This window comes from Halichoerus grypus, chromosome 14 (assembly GCF_964656455.1).
Source record: "Halichoerus grypus chromosome 14, mHalGry1.hap1.1, whole genome shotgun sequence".
Classification (NCBI taxonomy): domain Eukaryota; kingdom Metazoa; phylum Chordata; class Mammalia; order Carnivora; family Phocidae; genus Halichoerus; species Halichoerus grypus.
Genome location: NC_135725.1, coordinates 6905087 through 6929851, shown reverse-complemented (window position 1 = coordinate 6929851; position 24765 = coordinate 6905087). Strand labels below are relative to the sequence as shown.

At 44.5% G+C, this 24765-nt stretch overlaps 1 protein-coding gene and 1 long non-coding RNA gene across 2 annotated transcripts in view; one reads left to right on the top strand and one right to left on the bottom strand.

Annotated features, from left to right (window-relative positions):
* Positions 1-393: 393 nt before the first annotated feature.
* On the bottom strand, positions 394-12237 carry LOC118541543 (uncharacterized). The gene is made up of 3 exons (XR_013443878.1): positions 12022-12237; positions 7804-7969; positions 394-468 (listed from the first exon to the last, which is right to left on the bottom strand). It is a non-coding gene; the product is annotated as an uncharacterized LOC118541543 (long non-coding RNA).
* A 509-nt stretch (positions 12238-12746) lies between these two features.
* The window catches only part of SLC1A1 (solute carrier family 1 member 1), a 75882-nt gene continuing 63863 nt past the window's right edge, over positions 12747-24765 (top strand). Inside the window, exon 1 of the mRNA XM_036101217.2 lies at positions 12747-13122. Within this exon, the coding sequence (XP_035957110.1) occupies positions 13032-13122 (91 nt within the window). The 5' untranslated portion in view covers positions 12747-13031. The remainder of the gene's footprint in view (positions 13123-24765) is intronic.

Genomic DNA, 24765 nt, shown 5'->3' with positions numbered 1-24765 from the left:
CCGGGTTCATGTATTAAAAGACTCAAAATCCATAAACCTGGTATATCATAAAGATGTCAACTCTCCCCAAAACTGATCTACAAACAAGACCCCAGAAAATTTTTCATGTACATTCACAAACTATCTAAACTTTGAAAATCCAAAGGATCATGAATAGGCAAGATCATTCTCTTTTTTTTTCTTAAAGAGAAAAAGAGGCTGTATATCGAGTATCCAAGCTAATTATAAAGCTACAGTAATTTAGACGGAGTGGGGATTGGTGGAAAGATAGACAAATAGACAAATGGATCAAAATAGAGAATCCAGAAACAGATCCACACATACACACATACAAAAGGGACAGTGCTGTGAACTGGAGAAAGGATGATATTTTCAATCAATTGTGCAGGATTACCTGGATATCCATACAGAGAAAAGCGGATCTTGACCTCTACCTCACACCATTCAAAGTAATGCATTCCAGGAAGACTTTAGATCAAATGAGAGAAGTAAAACGATAAAGCTTTAAGAACAGAACATATAATATCTTCATGCTCTTGGGGTGCACATGTATTTCCTCAACAAAATTGGTATTCACCAAACTTAACAGAAAATTTTGTTAAACTGGATTACGTTAAAATTTTAGAACTCAGGAAATCAGAAGAAATCATTAAGGGAGGAAAAAAGCAAGCCATAGTGAGAAAAGATACTTGAAATACATCTATCCAGCAAAGGATTCATATCAAGCAAAGAATACAATGCATAACCTGATGGAAGAGTGAGCGAAGACTTGAACAGACACTTCACGGAAGAGGAGATATTCAAATTCCCATGAACTATATGGAAAGGTGCTCCTTCTTTTTAGCCATTGCAGAAATGGACAGTAAAGCCACAATCACATGCCCACCAGAATGGCCAAAACTAAAATTTTTAAAAATCTAACAATATAACAATCTAACAATATAACCATCACAGATCACTGTCCCGGGGAAACATAATCCGGCACTTCCAAATTTGTACACAAAGAGGTTTACTGGGCAATGCTCTTGAAAACATCTATAAGGTGTGAAGGAAGTAGGACTGGGCAGAGGGAGAAATCCTGTAATACAGGCCTCAATTAGTCTTGCAAGAAACTCTCAAGTTGGGATGGCCCTTGGAAATTGTCTCCACTCCACCATCACCACCATTACTACCTCCTCTACCACCAGCACCACCAAGCACTATCACCACCCCACAGACCATTATATGGTCTACTCCCAGCCGAAGGCACATGACTTTGGATGTGGAATCACTCTTTGCCTGAGGGAAATTCACAGAAGCAGCCTCAGTAGAGAGCTCTCAACCACCACCACCACCAGCAGTGAAGTGAATGAGCACTTTGGTCCCAAAGAAGAGTCCAGGTGGAATATTCCTTATATCAAGTATTGGTAAAGATGAGGAACAAATGAACTCTCACACAGGGCTGATGGGAGGATAGTTTGGTGCAGTCCCTTTGGAAACAATCTGGAAACATCTAATAAAGCTGAACAAATGCATACCCCATGAGGCAGCACTTCCATAATGAGCTATACGCCCAACACGTACATATTGTACCAAAAGACAGGCACAAAAATGTTCACAGCAGCATTATTTACAATAGTCAAAAACCGGACGTAACCCAATGTCTGTCAACAACATAATGGATAAATAATTGTGACACAGTCACGCAAAGAAACCGACTGCTGTAACAAGACAGCACGGATGAATTTCACAAATGTCATGTGGATTGAAAGAAGCCCGACCCAATAAAGCTTGAGGTGTGATTTTATAATTACAAAGTTCAAAGACAGGGAAAATGAATATATGTTAATAGTAGGTAGGATGATAGCTGTGTACTTAAAGAGTCATTCTCGTGATATGCCCAGAACAGAGGAAACTGGACCCAACTTAAGTGGATGTCTCCAATTCCAGGTCCTGAAAGCTACCAGTAATTTGTACGTGGCATTCCCCCAGCCGAGATAAAATATTTACATTCCATCTTCCCTAGGCTTCCCTTTATATTTAACCAGAGGAAAGAAGGAATAATAGAAAAGAGGGAGGAAGAGAAGGAGAGAGGGAGGGACATGTATATAACACTGAACGTTTTAGTCTTTCATATGTATTGTTTCTTTGTTTCTTCCAATAAAACTGCAGATATCAGGAACTTCATTTTACACCTTAAAAATATTTTTTAAGCTGTAAGAGAAACAAAAAAGAAATGCGAAATACAGACTTTGCCCATATGAATTTATAATTGCATATAATCATTAGTGGACTAGGAACTGGGAGGCTGACATACACATAAAACACCAAAACAATGATACCAGAAACTATGTGTATCTAAAATGAGCACTGGAGTTCAGAGAAGAGAGGGAGATAAGACATAGTCAAAGGCAGCTTTTTGAAGGGGCTGAGCTTAAAAGATTTCATTAGACAGAGGGGGTGCAGACTGCTAGTTGCCTCGCCAATATTTTCCATTTCTTACTTAGTAAATTAAAAGAGAAAAAAAACTGATTTTATTGGAGGCAGCAATCTGCACAATTGTCCCCATTTTCCGGCTTTTCTCACAACTAGATATGATCAGGTAGCCAAGTGTGTACAGCAAATTGTAAGCAGAGGGCTAGATGGGGCCTTTCCGCACTCCCTTCCTCCTGCTGTCTGGCATATGGACATGATACCCAGCACTCCATCAGCCACTTCGTACCATGAGGCTAAGATAGCAGAGCAGAGAGGAAGGAGCATGGGACACCAACGACCATGGAGCTCCAACATAAGCACCAGGCTGCCTACCTTTGAACTTGTCTTCCTGAGAGAAAAACAGATGATCTCTAGCTTAGGCATAGAGAACTTTCTATTCAGGTATTAAAATGAGGTGTGGATTTAATGGTGTGATGGTTCATACTGGCTCACAAGAGCCGATTGTTTAACTTTCAGGAATATCTGTGAGCTGGCTGTTAAACATTTCCATTTATTTTAAAGATTTATTTATTTTATTTTATTTATTTATTTACTTATTTGAGAGAGAGAGAGAGCATGAGGTGGGGGGGTGCAGAGGGAGAGGGAGAAGGAGAAGCAGACTCCCTGCTGAGCCCAAAGCCCAATGTGGGTCTCAATCCCAGGACCCTGGGATCATAACCTGACCTGAAGGCAGACGCTTAACCAACTGAGCCAGCCAGGTGCCCCTAAACACTTCCATTTTTTAAAAATAAAATTAGGGGCACCTGGCTGGCTCAGTCAGAGTGTCCAGCTCTTGGTTTTGGCTCAGGTCATGAGTCGTGAGATCCAGCCCCAACCAGGGCTCTGCACTCAGCATGGAGTCTGCTTAAGACTCTCTCTCTCCCTCTCCCTCTGCCCCTCCCCCCCACTCGCGCTCGCTCCCTCTCTCTCTCTCTCTCTCAAAACTAAATAAAATGAAATTATACAGATGTAAAGCTAAACAAATTATATCAAAAACAAAGGTAATAAATACTCAAAAACTCACTATTTCATAATTATTTTTATGGCCTTTTACTATTAACTATGCCCTTGAGGTTATTTACACCTGTTCCATCTGCATGGTAGAAGTATTTCATAATACTGTTACTATACATCTCTTCCTAACTCTACATTCCATGATTTCATGTTGGTAGCTTGAAATTGGCCAGGATGGAAGTCCTTCACCATGGAATTCAGCAAATGTTAAAAATCAACGCTTCTTCTTTTTTTCTTTTTCTTTTGCTTTCTCTTTTCTTTTTTTTTCCTGGAGAGCTTGCTGGTAAACACTTGCCAGCATACTGCTGAGTGAGGTCAATGCTATCCCTTGTGATATTAATTGTAATAGCAAAATACTGGAACCAAACCAAATGTCTATCAGTAGGAAGCTTGTTAAAAAAAACTATGGGTCTATCCACACAATATAGTATTCTGTAGCAGTTCAAAGAAATGAGGAAGACTTCTTCGTACCCATAGCTACACAAAGGAATATTGAACAGAAAAAGGAATGAGCAAGAGCTCTGTATCAGAGTATTGAGTGAGCACCAGGATCAATGAAAAAAGTGAGGCATAGAACAGGGCTTGGAAAATGTTACCTTTGTGTTATAAAGGGCGGGAGAATAGAAATATAAATATTCTGTTTATGTTTTCTAAAAAGAACCAACTGAAGGACAAACCACACAATAGATAGCTATGAAGTATTACATATGGTGAGAGGGAGAGGAAATGAAGAGTAGTGAGAATTCTCCGTGCTGTTTTAGTTTTGACTGAACTATGTAAATGTTTTACACGCTTTAAATCAAATTGATAGCATAACCACACAGGGAAAATAATTACTTCAAGTGACCACTGAACACAGTAATTTGACTGTATATGCCTTGAGGGATATATTCTGGGGCCAAAAGAACCACAAAGAAATCTTAAGCTGTATTCAGTGGTCTTACAATTAGACGTAATTTTTATATATGTATATATATAAATATATATATATATTTTAAGATTTTATTTATTTATCTATTTGACAAACAAAGAGACAGCGAGAGAGAGAATACAAGCAGGGGGAGTGGGAGAGGGAGAAGCAGGCTTCCCGCTAAGCAGGGAGCCCAATGTGGGGTTTGATCCGAGGACCCTGGGATCATGACCTGAGCCGAAGGCAGACGCTTAACAACTGAGACACCCAGGCGCCCCTATATATATTTTTTTTTTGAGAGAGGTGGGCGGGGAGAGAGAATCTCAAGCAGCCTCCATGCTCAGCACGGAGCCCCATGTGGGGTTCCGTCTCACAACCCTGAGATCATGACTTGAGCTGAAATCAAGAGTTGGACGTTTAACCAACTGAGCCACCCAGGCACCCCTGTTGATATATTACTATTACGTATATATTATAGAATTAGGAAATAAATACTTGAATTAAGGTCTTTAAGAACCAAGATTTTCAAAGTAAAGAAAAAAGCGATATGAGTAAAATCAAAGAGATTTAATCAAAACTCTGCAGTGTTAAATTTGAATTGACTCACACATATTGGGATGGCTACTATTAAAGAGAAAAGAACCAGTGTTGGTGAGGATGTGGAGAAACTGGAACCCTCATGCTTTGCTGGTGGGAATGTAAAATGGTGCAGCCACTGTGGAAAACAGTATGGCAGTTCCTCAAAGTATTACACATAGAGGGACGCCTGGGTGGCTCAGTCGGTTAAGCATCTGCCTTCAGCTCAGGTCATGTTCCCAGGGTCCTGGATCAAGCTCCAGGTAGGGCTCCCTACTCAGCAGGGAGCCTGCTTCTCCCTCTGCCTGCCACTCTTCCTGCTTGTGCTTTCTCTCTCTGTCTCTCTGACAAATAAATAAATAAAATCTTTAAAAAATATTACACAGATAATTACCACATAGAATTCCACTTCGGTATATACACAAAAGAATTGAAAGCAGGGACTCAAACAGATACTGATACACCCATTTTCACAGCCTCATTATTCACAACCCAGGTGTTCATCAGTGGATGAATGGATAAACAAATGGATATTATTCAGCTGTGAAAAAGAAGGAATTCTGACTCATGTCAACACAGATGACCCATGAGGACGTTATGCTAGGTGAAACAAACCAGTCACAAAAGCACAAATATCCATAGATACAGAACATAGAAAGGGGGTTGCTGGGAGCTGGAGGTAAAAGGGAGTGGGAAGTTAGTATTTAATGGGTAGAGTTTCAGTTTAGGAAGATGAAAAAGCCCTGGGGATGGATGGTGGTAATGGCTGCAGAACACTGTAAATGCACTTAATGCCACAAAACTATACATTTAAAAATGGTTAAAACTGGTAAAATGTATTATGGATATTTTACCATAAGAAAATTTGAATAGGAAACATTAGTATGAACTCATTATTTGTCCCTTTCTATGAACTATGTATTTCTGAGTGCTGTCCACTAAAATGCCTAGAAATATTGACAACCTGGTAGTGATGAGCATCCCCATCACCAAGACTATAGTTTCTAAATACTATTCTCCACGATAAGGAACCCAGAGCCTTTGGAGAAATGGCTGATTCCAGAGCAAGAAATGTGTAAGAGGGTCCTGGGACATCTTGCTGAGCCAGAAAATAAGAACACTATTTGAAGACAAACGGTTTGGCCAAAAGACATGGGAGCCAAAATGAAGGGACTCCCATTAGCTAAAGATGGGACAATTTGAGCAAGGAAAAGAATCATGATTGTAACTGATGTGCACATTGATTTATATGTTTTGGATGGATTTATGTGTTTCAAAATAACACTAATAAAAGTATTCACAATAACACTAGTAAACATAATAACACTAATACAGTGTCCATCAGTGTTCAACAGTAGTATTCATAATAATACTAATAAAAAAAACAAGGAAACAAATCGTCAGTCACCATTGGAGGTTGCTCGTGCACCAATTCATGATTGAGAAAACCAATAAAGGGAAAAAGTTGATCGTGGATCCTGCCTTTTTTGTACAAATTCTATTTCAGGGTAACCAAATAGCTGATGAGGTAAAAATTCTTTTTATAGAAGAATCCCAGCAAATATATTCAGAGGAATGATAGAATTAGAACAAATTAAATAAAATGATCTTAAGCAACCATCACTAACAGATGCCAAAACCATATTCAAAAAGTTGATGGTGAATTTATCCCAGATGAATCAGGCTGACATCAGAATCCACTGTTCGTTCAATCTTGGCACTGCTAACTATCAGACCTCTAGATCTAACCACCAGCTTAGAGGAAACCGTGGGGGAGGGGAACAGATTAATTACCACCATGAAAAAGCAATCAGCCAAATCCAGTATGTGGGGAATCTTGTAGGACAAATGACCCAGTCCCTTCAAAAAACAAATGAGATTGGGGGGGGGGGTGTCTGTTGTAGAATAAAAGAGACTTTAAAACATAAACAACCCAATGTAATGTGTGGACTCGTTTGGATCCTAGTGTCCAGAACATTGTCCCTGGTTGCAACTTGCCTTGCGGGCCTTCATGGTTAAAACCTGCAGTTGAGAAGATATATTCTGCTTTTTCTCTTGGCTTCATTAGAGCTGAGGACATCTAGAATAGCCTCAGTCTGACCTCAGCTACTGATAGTAATAAACAAGTGAGTCTCTGCATCAGGCCAGTTCACACGGAACCCCCTCCCCCCAAAACTCTGAGAGTCGCCTTGTCCTGCAAAGCCCATCCCGTGGCTCTCCGTTCAGCATTCCTGCCACCAGGAGCCACGGGCGGCTGGGAAGTGAAATCTCAGATCCTCTCACTGCCTGACGACACTTCTGCCACATTTGTGTTGATGTGGTTGCACCTCAGGTTGGTAAGGGATAGCCTGGGAGGCAGCCCCCTAATGGGTGGTCAGAGACAGAGCTGTCACCCTCTTTTCTCTAACATATACCGCCTTCCTGGACAAAGCCTGGAGAGAGAAAACAGGACCTGCCTCTCTTTTACTCTCCCTTTGGTCTTCCCACCAACCCTTGACCAGAAAGTGTTAAGTCTTTCATCGGATTCCCTGTGTCTTCACCTCCTACTGCAAGAGTGATGCCTATAGGTAATGGGGTGGCTTTCTTCCACTACAGAGAATTCTATGAGATGGATTTTTCCTGCTGGGATTTTGATATTCTAATGAGGAGGTGAAGGAATATGAAACATTCTTTCTCAGGATAATAGCCTTTCCTGTTACATAATCCTACACTTCATGTAGAAGTGGAATGTTAGTACATTTTGTTCTTTAAATTCCTTCTGTAACAAACCCTAATCTCCCAAGCATATGAACACCTTGGCCTAACAGAGCAAAGAACACGAGCTCACACATTAATAACATTCAGATTACCGGGCGCCTGGGTGGCTCAGTCAGTTAAGCATCCGCCTTCAGCTCAGGTCATGAGCCCAACGTCCTGGGATAGAGCCCTGTATTGGGCTCCCTGCTCAGTGGGCTCTGCTTCTCCCTCTGCTGTTCCCCCCTGCTTGTGCTCTTTCTCTGTGTCAAATAAATAAGTCTTTAAAAAAAAAAAGAAAGAAACATTCAGATTACCACCCTTACACACACACACACACACACACACACACACACACACACTTCATTGTAATTACAATATGCATATTTTAAGTTTTATATTTTCAGGTATAAAAATAATAAATGACTACAGCCTCATAAAAAGAACAACTCACCCACTGTTTTATAACTTACTTTTGCCATTTCAAAACATAGTTGTGTGTCCTTACCATTTTCCCATGTAATTCAACATTCTGCTGAAATATGCTTTTCAATACCTGAACAGTGTTCCATTGTCCAGTGTATCTTTACACACTTAACCAATCTTTACCCAATCCACTTTATTAGATAGTGAAATTGTTTCCAACTGAACTGGAATGGACAGCCCTCCCCCCACCACCGGTTTTTTTGTGTTTGTTTGTTTGGAATAAAGTTGTAGAGGTAGAATGATTGAGTTAAAGAATACAAAAACTTTTGATGAAAGATGTTACAAATTGCCTAACTAGCCTCAGAGAAGTCATAGCATTTTTTAGGTCTACCAGGAGTTTGTGACGCTGCCCATTTCCACATACTTTCTCTAAGTTTACCAATTTATAATGTTAAAATTACACATTTTAAAATACTTTATCTTAAAATATCTTTGTTTAACTGGTAAACAAATACTGGTTTAAGTTTTCACTTCCTTTAATACCTGTGAGATTGAAAATTTGTTCATGTTTCAAATACATATCGGCCATTTGTATTTATTACTTCACATGGTATCTTCAGATGAGGAAATGAGGTTCAGAGAGGTCAAACAAATCGCTCAAGAACAAGCTTCTACGAAGCAGATAACTATATATATAGTATATATATATACACTATATATATATTCTAAGATGAAATAGAATTGTTCTTCAGTTTGTCAAAGCAAGCAATAAAGCCTGTGGGCAAAGTTCTGTTGAATTCAGAGTTCAAGGACATCTAAATAATATATAAGTCTCTTCCGGCCAAATCATCTTTATAAAATATTGCTTGGAGAATTATTGTGAAGATTTAATGAATTATAGTTCTTTTACCTTTTAAATTATAATTGCGAGATGAATTAAATAAGGAAGAGATTGCTAAAAAGAGTGAATATGCTGACAGCATCCTTCTTACCATCCATCGGTCATGGATGAGTGCACAGCTGTAGATGCTGAAGGAGACTCTGGTACCCCATGACCTCCTTCTCCCCATTACCACAGCATGAGGACAAAGCAACCAACTGCATATGTTTTATGATGGTAGAATGCAACCAGCATACTATTTCCGGAGGTGATCAGAAGCTGATGCCTTACTTTTTGTCTCTGAATGCCTTTCATTTCTGCCCCAAGTAATATATAAGCCCACGCTGTCACGTGATGATGTAACCTTGTACAGCAAAGTCAAAGTCTCTTTTCTTTAATAACAAGAGTGTCCATGAGTCAATAATTGAGGACAAAGAAAAGAAAGAAACAATAACAGTAAAAGAAATACCAGAGTTGCTTAAATGTTAAAAAAAAAAAAAAAAGCACACTGGCAAAATGTAATATATTAAGAAATGGCCAAAGATATCAGCAGGGTGAAGGAGTTTGAGGGGTCTGGAAAAAAGGAGATGTTAACACCTATTGGAGGGGGAAAACCCTAACAATTCTTTCAACTTGGCTTTAAGGTCTTACTCTGGGAGAGTGAAGTTTTTGTTCCAAGACCTAGTGGTCAAGTTCCCCTCAGGGAGAGCTTACAAGGGAAATGCCTCTTAACTTTAGTTCAATTTGAGATCATTTGCATCCATGACTATCATAGGCAATGAAAATTAAAAAAATAAAACTGAAATCCTAGGTCTCCCATCTCCCCCCGCAAAGTGATGCTTCCTATACCCATAAGTAATGCTTATCTCAGGCAAAGAAATCATAGAATTAGGTGCCAGTGTAGCAATGGAGAGTGAATTCAAGAGTTCAGCCCCTGCCCCATAAAATGTAGGCAGCTTCCATGTGAGCACAGCACTTCAAGACACCCTAATGTCTCCTGGATTCGGACAGATGGACTCCTGAAGATCTTACATAAAGTAACTCAAGTAATTTCCCCGTAACAATTCTGTATTTGTTCCTCATAGAAGAGGCGCTGGTTTCAGGCACAGAGTTGGTGCATTCACCTTGAGCCAGACCACCTAGCTCACCTTGATGGTCCTCTTACCAACAGAGGGAACTGAAGGAAGTTACTTACCTTTGTGTGCCCCAGACTCTTCAGCTGTAAGAGGAAGATGATGATGACACACAATATCTCATCTGATTCTTCCAACAGTCCCATGAGGTATAACAACAGTCCCTACCGCATTCAGTTGTTGGGACGATCAAAGGAGGTAATGTGTGCAGAGTGGTTAGAAAGCTTCCTGGCACATGGCAGGTGCATTATGTCTGCTTATTAATTATTTTTTATTGCCAGCTAAAGTGGAACTGCCATGGAGCAATAGCATAAATGCAGTTTATAATTCCCTTGGCCCACCTGCTTTGAACTTTTGAGATTCTTGACTCATATAATTTAGGAGATTTTTATTATTTCAAAATTAGTGTATACATGCTGGCTTTATTCATCTTTTTATATTGCACTATTTTAAAATTGCATGATTTAAATAAGCTTAAAGCAACTTTGTACTCTATGAGCGTTAGGTGTGAAAATGCGGTAGATTTAGATAATGGCAACTTTAAAGGGTAATTACTCTCGATAAATATGCAAGGGTTCCTGTGGGTCTGACGTAGTTCAGGGGACGTTCCTGACAGGCAGGCCACAGGAGAGAGGGAGTAAAAGATGCTTGCTCATGTTAATTCCAAGTAAAACTAGCGGGAGTGCTTGCTGAGTGCCAGGCACTGTCTTTTAAAAACACTGTATTCAACTCTTACAATACCCCCGTGAGATAAACAGTATTAATGCCTCCATTTTACAGATGTAGAAACTGAGACACACACACAAAAAAACTTAAGTAACTTGCCCAAAGTTACCCAGCCGGTAAGTGGTGGTACTGGGATTTAAACCTAAATATCCTACCCACAAAACCCAGGTGTAGTTGTTCTATTATACCCCAAAAAGTTGTAATGTACAAAGTTCTCCTTAGTTCTTCCACTTTTTTCTCTCTTTAGGGCCTGTTTCTCGCTTAAATACAGCCCTACCCACAACTGTAATGGGCATGAGTATGCTTACGGGAAACACTTGGGAAAATACAGAAAGAAAGCAGAAAGATTCGAACATGCTTATATCACCCAAAGACGACCGTGGTTAAAAATTTGGCGTATTTCCTTCTAGACTTTTTTTTCTAAGTATATGATTTTGTTTTCTATGTTTGCTTTACATAGTTGTGACCAAATTATATACACAATTTAATCTTCCTTTTTTCCCTCATAATATTATAACATATGCTATCTCATGCAATTAAAAATTTTATAAACTTCCTTTCTATAAGCTGCATAATGTACTACTGCGTGACAGTTTCATAATACATTTGCCTTCCTTTTATGTTGGACACCTGAGTACTTCCAGCTTTGTGTGTGTGTGTGTGTGTGGGATGGCTATCTCTATCTCCTCTTTCTTGGTAGTTTCCCTCCTGACACTTCCTCAGATCCTGCTCAGGCACAGAGTGACCTTGATACCCCTCTATCCTTCCTTCTCTCAAAATTTAGTTTCTGGAAAGGAGCTGACAAAGTCATTCATACTAAAGTGTACGGGGTTCATAAAGCTGAATTATAATCTCTTCAAGAAGGTTTGCATCAATTTCAGCCAAAGGAATGAAGCTCTAACTGTGGGGTTTTAGTCATCAGATAATCCAGTTGGGGAGCTCCCTCACCCTCCCCATTCACAGAGTAGGCTCCACAATAGCAAAAAGAGGTGCAGAGCTTACTTAATGTTAGGAAAGCTGACATAAAGGCCGCCTAGAGCTGGGGAGGTGGTGATGTGGTAAAGGAAAGGAAAGAGTTTGTCTAAGTGACGGTGAAATAACGGGGTAGAAGAATGGAAGAGAACTCGAAAGGTCACTTAGCCTCGCGGAATATATTTGGCACCACTTACCTAGTTTCTCCAACTCCTCTGTTTGCCTTTCCAGTGCATTTGGCCTTAGGGATGGACCCGCCCACCATCACCCAACAAAGCTCCGCCGGGCGCTCAGACCTCATTACTCTGCCAAGTCTCCCAGTTTGGGGGCCTTTGGCGGCCACAGAGCCAGTCAAGTTCCTAAGAGGGCCGATTGCAAGCCCTGTGTCCACAGACCATCCTATTGGTGCCTCACCTCCCGCTACTCCGAGAAAAGAGTTAATAATACGGGCGGGGGCGGGGGGGGGATTAGAGGTGAGAGCTCACAAAGTCCTGTTCTGCTCCCCCCACCCCAGCACTCTCTCTTCCCCTCCCGCTAGGGGCTTCAAGTTTTCTAGACGGCTGGCAAAGCCGAGGCTACGGCGGGGAGCAAAGGGCACCCACGACAGAGCTGTTTCCCTCACTTCTCCCCACTGGCAAGGGCTTCGCGGTGCCCAGGGGCTGGCGTGGAGAAAGCGGAGGGGGGGGGTGTGCAGGGAGAGGTCCAAACCATAGTGGCTCCGCCCACCTGGGCTAGCCGAGGAAAACCTAAATCCGAAAAGCTGGGCAGGCAGGACAGAGGGGGGAAAAAAGCAGGGAGCCCAGGTGAAGGCTGGGCTGCGCGTGGCTGCGGGCTCCCCGGCACCCCGCGCGCACGGCGCACGCCCCCACCCGCCCGCGCGGCCGTCCGCCCCTCCCTCCTTCCTTGCTGGTTGGCCCGGGCGCCGCAGAGCGCGGCGGCGGCAGGAGGAGCCGGGCGCGCCCAGCGCGCACTGCCGGCGAGGTGGCCCGGGCGGCAGGCGCGGCGCGAGGTCTCAGGTGGCGGCGGCGGCTGTGACAGCGGCGGTGACAGCGACAGCGGCGGCCGCAGCAGCCGGCGCGCACCCTCTCCCCCCGCGCCCGCCTCCCGCCCCCACTGCGCCGCGGAGCCTCCGCCGGTCCCCGCGCGCACGGCCGAGCTCCGCGCACAATAGCGGCGGCCGCGGCGGCGGCGGCTCCCGGCGCCCGCCATGGGGAAGCCGGCGAGGAAGGGATGCGACTGCAAGCGCTTCCTGAAGAACAACTGGCTGCTGCTGTCCACCGTGGCCGCGGTGGTGCTAGGTGAGCGGCGTGGCGGGTGGGCGAGGCGCGCGCCCTCACGCGCTCCCGGCGCCCAGGCCGCGTGCGGGGCTGGCGGGTGCAGGGTGGGCGAGGCGCCGCGGGTGCACCTCGGCGCCCCGGTCGGCCTCGGAGCCACGCGGGGGCTTCTCCGCGAGGGTGCCGATGTCTGCGTGCGAAGAACAAAGCTCCTCGGGGACTCCCATTTGGGTGCTCCACGAGCTGCGGGCTCCTGCTTTGCTCAAAATGATCAAAGGGGCTTGGAAGGGGAAAGGGAAGCTCTCGGTCCTTCCCGTTGGGAAGCAAACATGGTTTATTATTAGGTTTTCAATCCTATGTGCTCCCCCCATTTTTTCCGGAACCGTGCTGCCGGGACAGGGATCGAGTGCGGATTACGGTCCTCGGTCCTCGGTCGGACTGGAAGAGGCACCTTAGCCTCAGGGATGGCCGGGCCCCCCAGGGAAGGGAGACAGAGGGTGTTGCCACTCACCCTAGGCCAAATTCTTGCCCAAACTCAGGGGTGTGCAGTTTGGGCCTGCAGGAGGTCACTGGGGGAAAGAGAGCTAAGAGAACTCACGTTTCTTCCTTTCCCACCCTGGTAATCTGCCAAAATAGCCTCCTTGAGCTTCGTTGCTCTCCACATTGTTTTTCTGAAAATAATTTTTAAGTCCTGTTTGCGTGTTTTTAAACAAGGGTGTATTTAAATGATTCACTCCTGACAGATTACTATTCTAAGCAGATGTCTGAGCCATTGCTCAGAGGTATGGAGTTGTTCCTATTTAGATTATGAATTTCTGCCAATTTGTGTGTCTTAAAAGTTAGGCTCTGGGATGCACCCCTTTGGGGTTGGAGTCTCTCTCCTTTCCTCTATGAGCTCACACAGGTGGGGATACCCAGCAGGTGAGATTCCTTTCAAGTCCCCACCTTCGCTTTGGAAACGGGATCTGGGTTTGCTGAAAAGGGGATGGGGTGGCAGCCTCCGGACCTCATGCACCTTCTCCAGGGATGCTTCTGACTCTCAGAATATTTGGTATTGCCTACTCCCACGCTTGATGCCCTACCCCCCAAAAACCTATGGAAGTTAAGGGAATCCTCAGAGTCAGATTTGCTTCTCCAGAACCTTGTGCAAAATAAAGTCAGGTTTCTAGTAAAGAAATAACATCTTGGAATTGCTTTTGCAGAGGCCATTTGTGGGAGGACAGAAGTAGAGAAGCAAGTCTTTCTTATCTGCTTAACTCCATTTCCCCCAAGGGCCAAATGGCTTAGGGGTCTTTAGGGAAGGTTTATCCTGCCCCCACTACATTTAAATAATATACCACAGAGAGAGTGCATCCAAACAGATGAGATGGCCTTGTTTGTTTTCCCTAGTGGTAAGAGTCCAGAATTAATTGTTAGACCCTTTTTAAGGATGGTTACTGGGTAACTCAGGGCCAGCATTTCCCTCCCAATTCCTGGTGAAAGTGAAATAATGCTGCATTTTTAGCTTTAGAGTTCTCCTATTAACCAAGTGTTGCATACCACACTTCAGTGTACCCATTCACTGGAGGCTGGTTTGGGAAGGATTTTGAGCAGTTGTTCCCTGGCCTTTGGAACCTGTTGAAAAATACAGCTTCAGGGTCAAGAGGAATTACATGCCCACTTTGCAGATCTGGCCTTTGGCAGCAGGGCACTTTCCAACAGTTTTTAATCTGGGTGAAGCACAGGAGCTTGATTCAGACACTCTTCTCAAGAAAGAGAAACCACCATATAAAAATGTCAAGTGCCCCCACTGAAGTCTTTCTGGACATTTGCTCCTCGAGGAGCAACACAGGGCTATCCTGAGGGTTTCCGCTCCTGGTCCGAAAAGTGTCAAGCCTGAGCCATCCCCAGTGTGCCCATCACAGGCACCTCCCGAGGTCTTCCTTTTTTCTTTTCTTTCTCCAGAGTGCTGTGTGTGAGTGGAAATCATACCTCTGTGTTGTCTGCATGAGCTCAGTTGTTGAACCAGAATGAAATTCCAGCTAACTTAAAACAGTGAGGCTGAGTCCATATCTAAACTGATAGTGAGTTTATTTTAAAAGTCTTAATTGATACAGGAAATCACAAGCTCTCTAGTGCAGCCTCCTTTCTGGACCTTTTTTAAGAAGAAGAAACTTAAATTTATTAACTACTCTGACAGAATGTCATCTTCTGATTATAGCCATCAAAATGTTTGGCCCTGGCTCTAATTCAGCAGCCCTGACACTTTGAAATATTTTGATTTTTGAAATGAGGGGCAAAGGTTTTTATGAGCCAGCTTGAAGCCTCTGATTTTTCAGAGGGGAAATGCAGTTAAAGAGCATTTTTTTTTTTTTAACGAAGATACGGGAAGGATTAACCATTTTGTTTTGTGCCCCATAGCCTGCTTCTCAATTTGTTTAACAGGCAGAAATTCTAAGGGTAGAATTTTTGTGCTCCAGCTGAGAATTCTGTCCAACAGAATCACTGTGTGTAAAAATTCTGTGTCACAGCATTCCGATTCAAGTGACCCACTAATGATCATTTCGTGTACAGATCTTCCTCAACTTAGGATGGGGTTATGTCCCAAAAGCCCATAGTAAGTTGAAAATATCAAATATCATAATTCAAAAAATGCATTTAATACACCTGACCTGCTGAACACCATGGCTTAGCCTAGTCTGCCTTAAATGTGCTCGGAGCATTTACCTTAGCCTACGGCTGGGCAAAATCATCTCACACAAAGCCTATTTTTTAAAGAAGTGTTGAATATCTCATGTAATTTGCTGAACGCCGTAGAGAAAGTGAAGAACGGTGGTTGTGGGGTGCAGAGTGGTTGCGAGTGTGTTGGTTGTTTACTCTCTCAGTTGCGTGGCTGCCATGCCCATGCCCAGCGTCAAGAGAGAGGATCGTACCCCATCTCGCTGGCCCAGAAAAAGATCAAAATTCAAAAATTTGAAGTCCGGTTTCTATGCACACGTCTCTCTTTCGCACCGTTGTGGAGTTGAAAAATCATGCCGGGGGCTGTGTGGATCGTGTTGGTAAAGCACTCGGGGAGCCCTCACCCCATTCACGACATAGAGCTGGAGCTTTCTGTCCAGGACCTGCTTTATTTCAGCCATTTGAAAAACCTGATTTCCACCTTGCAGATTTTCGGGAAAGGAAGTAGATGTTACTTCCGTGACAGAGCTGGCAAGCTTATTCATTCTGAATAATTTTCTTCAGCGCGCTAAGAAAGCAATCCTTTATAGATTCCGATTCCGCTGTTTGACATGGAGAACAATTCTTTCGCGGTATCAGTAACGCCCTTGCCCCAGCTTCGTGTCTCCTACCCTGGGGGCTCTCCCAGCATGTATCTGGCAGTGCTCGGTAGAGTCGTGGTATGTGCTCTCTTCCTGTTTCTCTGTGTCGCGAAGCCTCTGATGACAGGGGCTGGCTGCAGCCGGCTCAGGGTGCAGCTCACCTGCGCAAAGCCTTGTGTGTGGCAACATTCCAGAATGTATATCGTTACTGATAAAGCTCGTTTGGTCTGGCGACTCCCATGCCTGGTACCGCTGGGCCTCTAATCCGCTCAGTCTTGGAATATACCTGCAGCGACCAACGCTTAAATCGTTTGTCCATTCAGTAGAGACTGTTGTGGAGCCTGGGCGCACAGCAGTGAACAAATCAAAACCCCTTTCCTCGTGAAACTCCCGTTCGAGCGCCGAGAGGTAAACCGTAAACAGAATAAATGGGCAGACTGCAATACGGAGTGTGTCCGATGGTGAGGGTGCTCAAGAGTAACACAGAGCAGGGAGGGGGCTGGGAGGGGCTTGCACTTTTAAATAAGGGCAACGGGGATGGTCCTGCTGAGAAGGTGACCACTGAATGAAGACTAGAAAGAGGTGGAGGAAAGGTGCACAGATATCTGGGGAGCATCCTGGCTTGTTTGAGAAAGAACAAGGGGGTGCAGGGAGTGGGGGGAGGCAGGAGGCCAGGAGGGGACAGAGCAGTGGGAGATTGTGGGCTCCTCTAAGGACTTTGACTTTTACTGGGAGATGGGAAACCGCTGGAAGGTTCTGAGCAGAGCAGCGTGGTCTGGTTTTATTTTAATCAGCTCCCCTGGCCGCTGTTTTGACCACAGACTGGGGGAGGCAGGGGGTGGAAGCAGAGCCAGGTTGAGGAGGCTGTGGTGCGCTTAACCTGCGATGCATTTGACTTCTTAAACTGTAATCTCATTTCCATCGTGCCTAGTGAAATATCAGGAAATGCTTATGAAAAAAGGCAATGAAAATGTTTCGCAGCTGCGTAGTAGGCGTTGCCTATATATGTATATGTAAATGCCCACCTAGGGATGAGGGAACTGAGACTCCATGTCACGGTCACTCAGATGAAAACCGGTCCTCCTGTTCCTTTCCTTCCCCTCCTTTGGGCGGCTTCTCTCTGTCTTGCTCCCCAGCTCCCTGTCATACCTGGTCCTCGCCGACCCTCCTGGGAATCACAGCGCCGTACTGGGGTGGCGTACTTTGGTCTGTATTGTTCTTTTCTCCCCTGAGACTGGAAAGGGGCAGAAACATGCCTCCAGGACTCTGCGAATCCCTGTGTGGGCCTTTGGAGGAATCCTGCTCCAGTGAGACTTGGCAGATTCATCCGCCAGGCTGGCCTCCACTCTGGGCTCAGACCCACTCTTATGCCTCCGTTCATGAGGCTGCCCAGCTCTTCCTTCCACCTTCAAAGTCTGCCTTTCCTACCTTCTAACAGAGGGGCTGGGCATGACTGCGGCGGAGGGTATGATTGAGGGACATGGAAAAACCAAATGAGCAAGGCTGCTGAAGAGGCAGAGGCAGCTCCCGGAGGGCCTGGAATGCCATGCTGACGAGTTCGGACAAGGTCTGAGGGTTAGGTTGGCAAGGACACGGTCAGAGCTGTGCTTGGAAAAGATCACTGAAGCAGGTGCATGTGGCAAATGGATCCTGGGAGGGCGGTCTTGCAGGTAGGCAGACAGGGAGAGCTAGGGGCCTCGGCTGCAGAGCTGCCGGGGAAGTGGAAAAGAAGTGACAGTTAACTCGAGGGGCTCAGCAGGTTAAACTGATGGGGTATGGCCGGATTTGGTCCTCGAGGGGAAGAAAGTAGCCATCTCTAACAGGAGAGGGCGTCCTAGAAGTGGCACAGACTTGGAAAAGAACTATTGTGCACTCTCACTCTGCAGAAGCAATATCTACTTGTATGCATTACTCTGCAGTTAGAATATATTCTCTTTTTTTTGCCTCCCCCACCAATCCATGAGCCTCCCTGAACCCACAGCATCTGTCACAATGCATGGTGGGCTCAATACATTTGTTGATTTGTTGGTGAGACATTTATGACCCAGAGAGTAAGACATTTTCCTTGTTTATTGAGTGAATAAATGAGCCTTAACCTTAGCCTGAACTCCATTTCCTCCATAAATTCTCTTCTGCCTACTTCAGCATTCTCCAATCTGCAACGGTCACCCAGATTAACACTTAGTCTACATATATATATCAAGCACGGTCATCTTTTCTTCCTCAGAACTAGATTACAGACCCCTTGAGGACCAAAGCACCCTATTACTCCTGGCAGATCCTGGAAAATGAAATGAGACCTTAAAGTAATGAGACTGACTCTTCAGAGCTCTTTAAGAGAGTGTATCTGATATTTAAACTCTCTGGGCCTTTGTTTTCTTATCAGAAAGAAGAGGAATTTGGATGAGCTGGAAGAGAAAGGATTTCATTCACGTGCCACCTCCCCTTTATAGATAGTGGACTGTTTGGTGGAATATGTTTGTTGAGAAAGAATTGGAAACAGAAGTTCTGGAATTGATTACTGATGTCTGCCAAGGGCTTAGGAGCAGAGTATGGGCATGTGTCCTCCATACTTGTTGACCCTGGGTTAGAAAATCTCTGTGGTTCCTTCTAGCTTTAATCCTTTCGCTCAGTGATTGTATCATCATCGTTCCTCAGTTTATTGCTAGAAGCTCTTCCATAGGACAGTAAGCAAGTGATAAAGGTCATTATGGGAGGATGAAATGATCTTGATGTTGAGTCCCTTGTAAACCTCTGTGACTTGAGTTTAATAATGTAAATTGTAAAAATAAGTAAATAAATAAATAACGTAATTTGTGTCTGGAACTATTACCAGGGCAGCGTTCCATGTCAACATTAGATTACTCAGGAATATGAGGTCTAATAAACTTATGTTGGTCCTGTATATGTACACATATGTTGCACGTATCTGCTTAATTAAGTACTTTAGAGAAGAGGTCCTTTAACTGGCTTGGCCCAAGTTCCACGTATTAAAGAACTGGGAAAAGAATTTTGGGCTTTGAATGTCCATGCCTGATGCTTTCATTTTTGAAACCAAATCAGAACCAAGCAGACTTGCGGACTCACTGAAGAGATTCTGATTTTTGGTTGCCTCTGCATGGTATATATACCTCAGGTCTATCAAACCAAAACCCCACACAAAGCTATATGAACAGAAATTGTAAAATTCAAAAATTATCACAGGTGTTGGACTCTGCCCCATACCTTATGTTGTATACACATTCTTAATACCATCTATTGGGAGGACTTTGAAGGTCAATCGCTAAAGTACAGAGAAGGGCAAAAGAAGGTGTGTGGGGGTGTGTGTGTGTGTGTGTATGAATCTGTGTCTGTCTTTCAGTTTAATAGTCAGAAAAGAGAAGATTAGGGGCACCTGGGTGGCGCAGTTAGTTAAGCATCTGACTCTCGATTTCAGCTCAGGTCATGATCTCAGGGTCCTGGGATCGAGCCCCACATAGGACCTGCGTTGGGCTTCACACTCAGCAGAGAGTCTGCTTGAGATTCTCTCTCTCCCTCTCCCCACTTGGTGCACGTACTCACTCTCTCTCTCTCTCAAATAAATAAATAAATCTTTTAAAAAGAGAGGGACAAGATTGTTCATAGATATTCAATATCTGGTTAGATGTCGCTTAATGTGAGACATTGGTTTTTTTAGTGCAAAGAAAAAAAAAACCCAAATCCTGTAGAATCAAAGTTATCCACCTGTCAAAAATTTGAGCAGCAAGCATAAGCAGTAAAGGAAACTTCAAATGAAGACACTCGATGTAGAAAATTACCATGTGCCAGATCAGGATAGGGTAGAGCTCACAAAGTAGCTCAGATGGCTAAAACCCTGGCTAGGTCAGACGAGGTGTGCAAACCTGGGATGAGGAATCCGCTCTTGGAGAGCATATGCCTGCTCGTGTGAGCGCTTGCTTGTTAAGAGAGAAAGCTTTCCACATTAATTACTTGTGAGAAATTGTGATTACCTGTAACAGAGCTGAGCCTCCAAGTAACTGTCCTGTGGGGAGTCAGCGACAGCCTGGCCTGGTGCCAGGGAAGCCCGGTTCGCCGGAAGAGCTGCATATCTCCCCCGAGTCGGTGCTGGAGATCGGGAGTCACGTATGCTGTGAGGACTGGAGCACTCTCGAAGAAAATGAATTCATTTTTGGTGACATCAAACACTCCTGCAGCAGTGTTTAAGGTAGCAAGTGTTTTCAGTGGCCTTTCCTATTTAGAATGTTAAACATGCATCTCATAGCAGAGAATATTGGAGACAGTGACTATTAAGCCAATAATTCACTTTGGAGCTATAGTTTGGCTCAGTGGATAGATTTAGAAGGAGCTAATTCATTATACTTGCTGAGGAAACAGCCCAAACTGCAACAAAGAGCGCTCTGTTGTAATTAGTACGCTCCACAGTAACACCTCTGTTGATGGAAAGAAAGTGTTCCAGTGGCTCACTCGTTGCCAGAAATGTTACTACCCTGCGTTCGAAAAATATCTGCCAACTGCCTGTTCCATTACCAGGGATGGAATATTTCCTTTCCAGCAAATACTCCTGCACTTTCCGGGATGGGAGGACCTTGTCCCAGCCCACAGACGCTTCACACTGTGTGTTCCGGGCTGTTCCTTCCCCGGCCCCGGTTGTGTGAGTTCTGGGCAGCAGCCCCCCCTCAGCCAGGACGAGGAGGACGCTGTGCCTCGTTCTCCAGCACAAGACCCAGAGCCAGCACTGCGGAGATGAGACCCTCCCACCGGTTCCTCACGTGCAGCCTGAGGTCTTTGTTACCCAGGCCCTTCTTGGTCTCGAGGTCCCTAACTGTGTCCACAGATGGGACAACTGTCACAGCATATTTTCCTGTGTCCAGGAAGGGTCCTGACATGAGCATCATGTGACTCTGTGAGGTCTGCATGTTGATGCAAAGGGGTGGCCTTTGGGGCCGGAACTTCCATTCAGAAATGACCAGAGAGGGTCCACGCTGTGTGTTTATTCTTATAACTGCCCTGAGACAATTACTTGGGTTCAGTGCCCTTGGGTTTTTAAAGCTACATTTACTTACTCAACTAAGAAGGAAACCCTTCGGGAAGAGAGCTCAAGTGAGATTATATAATCAAATTATCTTTCTACCACTATTCTGTTGCTCGAGAGTTATCTGGTTACTTATAATTCAGTAAAGAATTAAGTCTACAACAACAAAAAATGCATCGTCACCAGAAATACCTAACCACAGAAAGCCTAATCTCCAAGCCTCTTCCCACTTCTGGACGGTAAACTGATTTTGCTCAGTTTCTGTGGGCATTTCATATACTTCATTGTCTTCTGATCCCATTAACCACTTTACAGGTTTCATACAAGATTCCCCAGATTATGGGACAGTGAGGAAGACACATTTTCTACTTTGAAAAGTTATTTCTCTTGTAGTTCACCAAGCCTACGATTTGCTGACATTTGTTGGGGGCTTACTGTGAGTTTTATGCACGTTTATTTCCCACTTGACCCTGAGTACAATGAGGTAGGAAGTTTGCCCTTCTGCGCAGATGAGGAGAAGGAAACATAAAAGGCTGAAGTCCCGTGGCTGAGGTCCCAGTCAAAGCTGGGATTTGTACCCAGGACTGTCTGACCCCAAAACTGAGGTTCTTAACCATTAAGCAAGTCTTCCTTCCTAACAGACCTTGATACACCTAAAGCATAGTTCAAATGATTCTTATAGACTCAGTCTTGTACGGTGACTAAATAAAGCCTATTCTCCACCTTCTCACTCCATCCCTTGCCTGTCTTTTGGTGCCATTTTATCCTGTCCTTAACGTGGGGAGGTCCCCAGTGGTGAGCATTCCCCCATGCTCCCCCTTGCAAGCCCTCTATTTGAACGGGTATTCTGGTCGAGCTTGTGTAGTGGTTGCTTTCCTGGAGTATGTTGTACTTTGCTGCCCTAATGCTTTTGCTCATTGTTTCACCCACTGTTATCCTACTCATCCTTGAAGATGGATCACCTAATTCCCACTCTTGCTGTATAGACTTCTCTGGCTGGTCAGATGATCTGCCGTCTCTGTGCTCTTGTCGCCTTTCATTTACATCTGCACGTTACACTGCATTTGCACCACCTCCCCAAACCCTGCCCTGTGGCAGACATCACTAATCGATTACTGCAGTCTTAACCACGGAGCTCAGTTATGGCCTCAAAATCCCCAAAACTATCCTCCAGGCAACCACTGTCAATCAAAGGGAATTGGCGTGTAAGAGGAAAGGTGTTGTCTCTATGATTGGGAAGATCTATTCATTTAGCAATCAATTAAGAGCTCAGTTCAAAAGGAGCAAATATTAATGTTACTGGCAGAAGACGCAGGGTGAAAGTCTGTGTTTCTTCCCAGTGCGTCAGAGGTGGTGCACGGGCAGATACCACCAACAGTAGCCCAAGTGTGGTAAATGCTGCAAGAAAGCTACATCTTGCCTTGGGCCTTCAAAGAAGACAGTTGAGAAAGAGTTCCTGGAGAAGGCCAGGAATGGCCTTGAGCAGGTGTGGTAGGATTCCTGGGCTGGATGATTGGAAATATTACAAGAGCCCAGGTTGAGATAACGATAGGAGGACAAAGGCCCATATTCTGTCTTATGTCCCGTTTTGGTATCATGTGCAACTACTATGCAATCAGTGCGTTGCTGTGTTTTCACAACTTCTCTGTCTCACCTCAGTTTCCTGAGGATAGAAAAAAATGCTGTCTGATTTGGGTCTGTCATACTCACGGCATCTAGCACTGCAGCTGCTTTGTAGAAGATGCCCCCAAAATCTTTTTTCACTGGTTACAAAACCTTTCTCGTTAAAGAAGAGGTAAACCATTGGTGAACCTCTCCCATTAGTCCCCGGGCTAACCACTTAGTTGTATCATTTTTTTTTGTTTTTTTTAAAGATTTTATTTATTTATTTGACAGAGAGATAGAGAGAGAGCACAAGTAGGCAGAGTGGCAGGCAGAGGGGGAGGGAGAAGCAGGCTCTCCACTGAGCAGGGAGCCCCACGTGGGGCTTGATGCCAGGACCCCAGGATCATGACCTGAGCAGCCGCTTAACCGACTGAGCCACCCAGGCGCCCCACGTTTTTTTTTTTTTTTCTTTTTAAGATTTTATTTATCTATTTGAGAGAGAGAGCACAGAGGGAGAGGGAAAAACACTCCCCACTGAGCAGGGAGCCTGATGTGGGACTCGATCCAGGACCCTGAGATCACGACCTGAGCCGAAGGCAGACGCTTAACCCACTGAACACCCACGTTCTCCTGTTGTATGGGTTTTTGAGTGAAGACCCTGGGGAACTCTTATCAAGCTGGAGTCATCCCAGATGTACTTTACTTCTACTTTGGGGATCCCAGAAGAAGAGCAAGCCTGGCCAGCAACAGTTCTGAAGCCATTTTAGTGTGAGCTCCGCATGGCCTCAAAGCTCCCAGACTGGAGGGCATCTCCCCACTCCGAGGAAGGCGTGACCTTCTCAGGAAACCAGCACCAGAACCATGCTGATCTCCAGAGAATTCTGTGGACTGATTAGAGAAGATCCATCTGGTCTCCCGAATTTGGGCCATGGCATAAAGCTGAATCAGCCTTGAATGATAGAGCTTTTTTGAATGTGGTAATTAGCAATTCCTCTGTCTGTTTGTGAATTTATTTCTAGGTTTCTGCCCGCCCCCCCAACACACACACACATCTTTTTACATCCTTGTCCAAATTCTGCCCATTTCTTTCCCTGTCTGGAGATGATTTCTCTGATAAAGAATTAATTAGCCTGTCTGTGCTGCCTGTTCCAGGAGACCTTGAGCTTGAACTGCTTGGATAAACACTAGATTTGGTCATTAAAGAGTCTGAAGATGGGTTTTTACTTTTTTATTGGCAAAAGTTAATTGTCAACCAGGAGACGTAACAGGTCAGCTCCGTTTCTGCTTCCTCTTCATCGATTCCTTTCTTACATCTGGAGAATTTGCTGAGGTTGCGTCACCTGGAGGAGCTTCTGAGTTCCCTGGAGGGATGGAGATGGAGATGTTGCCAAATCAGAAGCCACAGGCCCTGAGAAAGAAAGTTTACATCTACTACTGTTTAAGTGGGAACGATTGAATAAAGTTTGGTTGCTTTTTTAACCTCAAGCAGGTAACCGTAGAAGACAGGACTTACGGAATCTAAGATCTAGAACTCTAAATTTCCCTGGACTTTGGGGCTCATCCCAGAGCTTTCATAGGCTTTGTGAATCCTGCTCGGTGCTCTGGGCTCGGAAAGGGTTAGTGGATCACAGCAGGTGGGTTTGCAGCTGTGGCTTTTTACTTAGGTTTTCTCTTTCTCCCCCTTCACAGCCTTCCGCCACTCCCCAGGTAACATCTGTTGTCCGTGTGGGC